The sequence below is a fragment of the Microcebus murinus genome, chromosome 23, assembly GCF_040939455.1.
Source record: "Microcebus murinus isolate Inina chromosome 23, M.murinus_Inina_mat1.0, whole genome shotgun sequence".
Classification (NCBI taxonomy): Eukaryota; Metazoa; Chordata; class Mammalia; order Primates; family Cheirogaleidae; genus Microcebus; species Microcebus murinus.
In genome coordinates, this window is record NC_134126.1 from 23,569,371 (window position 1) to 23,575,370 (window position 6,000).

General features: G+C 39.2%; 1 protein-coding gene across 7 annotated transcripts in view; it reads left to right on the forward strand.

Moving 5' to 3' along the window:
* Window positions 1-4,618, forward strand: part of LPGAT1 (lysophosphatidylglycerol acyltransferase 1) — a 65,803-nt gene extending 61,185 nt beyond the window's left edge. For all 7 annotated transcript variants that reach the window (XM_012781671.3, XM_075997078.1, XM_075997077.1 and 4 more), the window contains 2 exons: window positions 2,497-2,603; window positions 3,569-4,618. In XM_012781671.3, the coding sequence (XP_012637125.1) occupies window positions 2,497-2,603; window positions 3,569-3,720 (259 nt within the window). In that variant the 3' untranslated portion in view covers window positions 3,721-4,618. The remainder of the gene's footprint in view (window positions 1-2,496; window positions 2,604-3,568) is intronic.
* Window positions 4,619-6,000: the final 1,382 nt, after the last annotated feature.

Here is a 6,000-nt window from a genome sequence, read left to right on the forward strand (position 1 = left end):
CCACATCTGTAAATGGGAGCAGACAGCAAAGAATTACCAGATCCCTGGCAACCTAACCAACCTGAACTCTAAAAGATCAAGACTGAAACAAACGGAACAGAGAGTATACATGGAGAGGACCACTTCCAAAAATTCTAATAGTACATGGGAGTTCATTAACCCTTGTCTCTCCTTTTTTGAATGTTTAAAATTTTCCATTATCATTTTAAAAACTTCTCATAAAGATATAGCACAAATAAAGCAATATTAGCATACTGTAAAAAAAAGGAACATTCCAAATAAAAGAGCTCTTAAAAGTTAAAAATGCAATAAAATAAAGACTCAGTAAAATGTTTAGAAGTTAAATAAGAAATTTTCCAGAAAGGAGGACAAAAAGATAGAGATGGAAGAAAATGGCTTTCTAACCCTGAGTCCTATATCTAGCCAAATTATAAACTAAGAATAAACAGTGGCAGACATGCAAGATTTCAAGTACCCTTTCTCAAGAAACTGCTAAAGGGATGTTCCATCAGAATAAGTAATTAGAGAAAGAGGAAGCCATGAAGTATGAAAGACATTCTGTCCATCATAGGGGTGCAGGGACTCACCAGGGTAATGGTGAAGGGACTTCACAGAATGAAAACTGCAGGTAACAAATCCAAAGTCTGGGTGAAATTTCTTTAGAAAGGTGAAATTGAAAGAATATTTGATGCAAGGGAATATCTTGGGAGAAGATCTAGACCACAGATCAGTCTGGCCCACTGCCTGTTTTTTAAATAAAATTTTGTTTGAACACAGCTATGCGCATCTATTTCCACATAGTTTCTGGTGGCATTTGTACTGCAGGGCAGAACTGAGTAGTTGCAACCGTGACTATAGCCTGTAAAGTCTGGAGTATTTTCTTTTCAGCCCTGTAAGAAAAAGCTTGCAGACCAGATCCAGAGAACTGACCCTAGACAAGTGGCTGAGAGCTTGTGGTTGAATTAGTTATATGAACGTAGGAAATTAAGCAAACAAAAAACAATATAATTGCTGAATGCAGGGAAGATAAAAATTAGACAAGAAGGCTGGGCGCTGTGGCTCATGCCTGTAATCCTAGCACTTTGGGAGGCCAAGGAAGGAGGATTGCTTAAGCTCACGAGTTCAAGACCAGCCTGAGCAAGAGCGAGACCCCGTGTCTCTGCTATAAATAGAAAGAAATTAGCCAAACAACTAAAAATAGAAAAAATTAGCCAGGCACGGTGGCACATGCCTGTAGTCCCAGCTACTCGGGAGGCTGAGGCAGGAGGATCGCTTGAGCCCCGGAGTTTGAGGTTGCTGTGAGCTGGGCTGACACCACAGCACTCTAGCCCGGGCAACAGAATGAGACTCTTGTCTAAAAAAAAAAAAAAAATAGGACAAGAAGGGAAAAATAGCCATGATTTATTCCATGGCTTAACTATGGATATCTTTACTTGATTTTAATAATATAAATGCCTAATTTTGAGCTCACTGAAATTACTGTACAACTTACTCTATCGGGAAGATGGGAAGGATGTGTGTGCATGGTTGGAATAGAAGGAAAGGGCTTGATCTTCATCTGCCATAGTGGGAAGACAGTAGACAGGCTTACAACTGAAGAAGAAACCTGGTAGTAAACACCAAGGGAACTGGCTAAAAGAGGTGAAAATCAATCCCTCTAGGGAGGGAGAAACGAAGGGAGAGGGACAGGACTGCCATTTTCACACAAACCTTTGCTGACCTTTTAAACTGTGTACTTTTATACCTTTGATAAAGAAAAAAAATAGACCCCACACTCAACAGAATTAGAAAACAAACAAGAAAAGAAAGTGTTCCTCAGGGTCAGCAGATACATAGTGCTCGCGCTGCCCCTTTCTCCTCTCACTTCCGTAGACGCCACTAGTCATGACAACCTCATGTCCTGGTGAGTCGACACGCGGTCTCAGAATCAGTTCCAGTAGCCACTCACTCCCAAGCAGCAAAAGTTGTCTCTATTCATGAAACCGATATCTATCTTTTGTAGAATTAGTGAAAAGCTAATAATTTGTGCAGATTCTGCCTGGTTCTCAGACGTTCCCACTAAAAGAACATTGCTAAGATACATTATTTGGCCGAACATTTAACTAAATGACTAAACGTGTTCTGGTTTAGCTGCATTTGAAAACTTCTCTAAATACCATTCCTACTTAAACCCACAAACATAGGAAGACAGTTATTCTCGGTAATTGTTCATACATAAAAGATAATTCAGTAGATAAATTTTCAGCACTTAGCATTGGACCTAACATAGTAGGCTAGTGAATGTTTGAATAAATGCATAAATGCACTGTGTCATGTAATCAACAACAGCAGTTTTGCAAAACCAAGATGCCTTGAGAAGTCAAAGAAACCAACACTTGCAAAAGCAAAGGATGATAACATAATTTTATTCAGCTTTCCATCATCCATGTGTTTCTGAATAATTTTGACTTCTGGATTTAAAGTAGTCTTAACCTTTTTTTTTCTAACTCTTAATAGGATCTTTCCAATTAAAGATGTACCCCTGGAGATTGATGACCTTACCAATTGGCTCTATCAACGGTTCATTGAAAAAGAGGACCTCTTATCACATTTTTATGAAACAGGTACACAGCATCCTCTAAATAATTGCTAAATTATAGCTACAATAATGGGAGCTTCTTTTTATTATTAAGAAAGCTGTTTGCATATTAGATCTTGAAACTTGAAAGTACATTCTGTAAATTGCCTGTGAGAAGCAAATCCCCGCATGAATCAGCTTACCCTAAAGGATTATCAGCAAGGACAAAGTCTATTTGAAATGCTGGAGAGTGTTATCAAGATGACCTTAGGTAATATTGCTCTGAAGCCACCTAGCTTTCCTTCCCAGAAACAAATGTAGAGATACCTGTTTACTTTGTATTTCTTTATATTATTAAGATGTATTTCCTAGAGCATATTGCCCTTTGAAAATGTCAGTGTTATACAACCACTTTTTTGTGGTGAAAAAACCCTTAGTTTATAAATAGAGGACTTAGTATAAATTATGCTATTTCAGAAATGATTTAATGTCAGTGTCACACATCCTGTGTCCTGATCAACGTGGAAATCTCTAGGGATCCGGTGGGAAACACGCAGCTGGAATGCCTGCTCTCATGCAGATTATATTCCAGCGGGAGACAGATAGCAAGTCTGCAGAAAGAACAAAAGCTAGATCAGGACCATTACAGAACAGGGAAAATGCCAGGAAGGAAGTAAACATGGAGCTGAGAGAGAGTGACAGAGGCCGAGGAGGCAGGTATTTTTTCTAGGAGAAGGATGTCAGCCATTCACCAACATGGAGAGAGAGCATCCCAGGCAGAGAACAAAGGCCAAGGCTCAGAGGCAGGAAACAGCTAGAAAGTTTGGAAATTTGTATTTCAAATGAGATCTCTCTTCCAGAGCAATGGAAACTCACAGAAGAAACTTTATACACACACACACACACACACACACACACACACACTCTCTCTCTCTCTCTCTCTCTCTCTCTCTCTCTCTCTCTAGTTAACTCTAAAATAAAACAAATTAATATTTATATCTTGTTTCCTAGGAGCTTTTCCACCTTCCAAAGGCCAGAAGGAAGCCGTGTCCAGGGAGATGACCCTCAGCAACATGTGGATATTTCTCATACAGTCTTTTGCATTTTTGTCAGGCTATATGTGGTACAACATCCTTCAGTATTTTTACCATTACCTGTTTTAGAAATTGACTTGGACTTGTCAAGGTCACCATAGGAGTTCAGACTTCCTTTCATAAGTGTGCATTATTTTACATGTGCAAATCAGAATAAGTAAAAAAAAAAAAAAAAAAAGGCAAAGGAAATTCAATGGATGGATTAATATTTATCCCCCTTTGGGATATTTTAAAATTCTACTAAAGTGAGGCTTAGTAATATAATGACCTGCTAATATATTTTAAGAACTGTTCATGTTTTAAAAAGATACATTCTACCGCGTATTTACACAAACATCACATTTGGAGAAGAGGAGAAATCATAAAATCATCCTAGAAGACCATCTGAGAGAAAATCTGTTGACACCAGATATACTTGCTAATTTAGTTCAAGCTCAGAAAGTTGTATTAGTCCCTCTTAGCTAGTAGTCTGCATTAGGGCACTACTCTAGGACGCACCTCATTTCTACCAACTCGTGCTGTTACTAGAAACCTTAAGGGGAGCTGGTTAGCGCTTTCTGAAGAACTGTTCCGTCATTTGCAGTAACAAACTCCAGTCCTCAGCAACTAACAGAGGTACATTGTTGGCATTCTCTGTGGGGGAAAAGCAGTGTCCACTGAACCCACTCTGGTACTAGAATGTGTTCTTTACAAAGGTTAGCTCAGTCCAACACTGTGTTTACATGCACTAGTGCTTTTCCTTGTCTGATTTCTCATTTTATGTAGAAGGCATATCATAGACTGATAATTGTATTTTACAAAATGCACTTTTATCAAAGGCAGATAGAGCAAAGGATTAGTGACACAGCCTGAAAACAAATGTAGCATATCCATGAGAGGCTGCCTTGTGTCTGGTGTTCACTTACCTGCCAGCAAAGCACCGCCCTGAGTGGTCACCCCTCCCACCCCCCCATGTGATGCCTCTATTTGTAGCTTAGAGACTTGTTTGGGTTTTTTTTTTTTTGTCATTTTGACATTTATACTAAATGCATTTGGGGATGGTCAAAACAAATTGATATAAAACATTTAAATGATCAATTTAAGGGGAAATAGTCTACTTTATGAGAAAAATGGGAGCTCGTGGCTTATAATGATGACAGGTTCTCACATGGCACCCCCAGAACCTGTGCAGTCAGTCAGTAGTCTGTTCTGTCATCACATGAGGAACCGCCCCTCTCAGGGTGAGGATAAAGCCAAGTTTCGAGTTCTAGAAAACATGTTTAAAAATTTTTCACTATGTTCACGTGATTTACCTCACAGGAGAACCATACTCTTCTCACAAAGTGCTGGTGCCGCGTCAGGGTTGGGATAGAGTATGAGTTTTGGTTTGGGATGGTAAGACTATTAAGATCCTAGCAAGTCAGTGGTAGTTTCCTATGATATGAGCAGCGTAGATCCCCCTGTTGTCGCTAGTCACACAAATAACGATTCTGAGAAGTAGGCTATAAAAAAGAAAGGCTTGATGTTTTACTATTTTAAAATAAACCAAAAACACTGAAAAGATGTGAACCTTCCCCCAGTTATGTGGGAAACGTAAAGCAACACCAAATAAAAGCCCACAGCAGCTTCATCTTTAGAATAACTCAGTGCATATGTGAAAGAGAATGACGTGTTAACTGAAATACCTCATCGAATATTCTACTGCTACTGGTCAAATGCAGAAGACAGTGTTAATGTGTTTGGTTTGGTACTGGTTGTTATGAAAGGTGATTTCCTTGAAATCTAAGCATTTCATTCTGTGTCCTGCAGTGACAGTGAACAAGTGAAACCAGTTTCGGTTTAGAGGTATGGATGAAGGTGGGAAGCCGCAGAGAAGTGTGACAGTGCTTCTGTGTGAGCCCCGCAAGCACTGCTGAGTTACACAATGAACGAAACTGTTCATTTGAGCGATCAGCCAGCCATCTGGGGGAGAGGGTGCTCGCTGTCAAGCGTAGCATGCGCAGTCTCAGCTGATAGACCTTTTCCTCATTGCTAAAGCAAACCATAGGGTAGAGTAGCCAGTTCTCCTATCCAAATAAAAATGCATACATAAATGTGGCTTAGGGCCACTTTGACATCACTGTGCTCCAAAGGAACATGACATTGTTTAGTATATGTACATGTTAAACAAACTGTCTTGTAAAATGCTTTACTTTTCAAATGCAGTCTCATTTCCACAGTCTCCAGGGTGACAAATACCAATAGATGTGTGAATTAATTTTTGAAAATAGATGTGTGTATTGTAAATAGATGTTTATTTGATCTGTCCTGTTCCTCTTTGATTCTTTATCAACATGTTCTATCTCTTCTGTTTGCAAAACATGTTTGTTT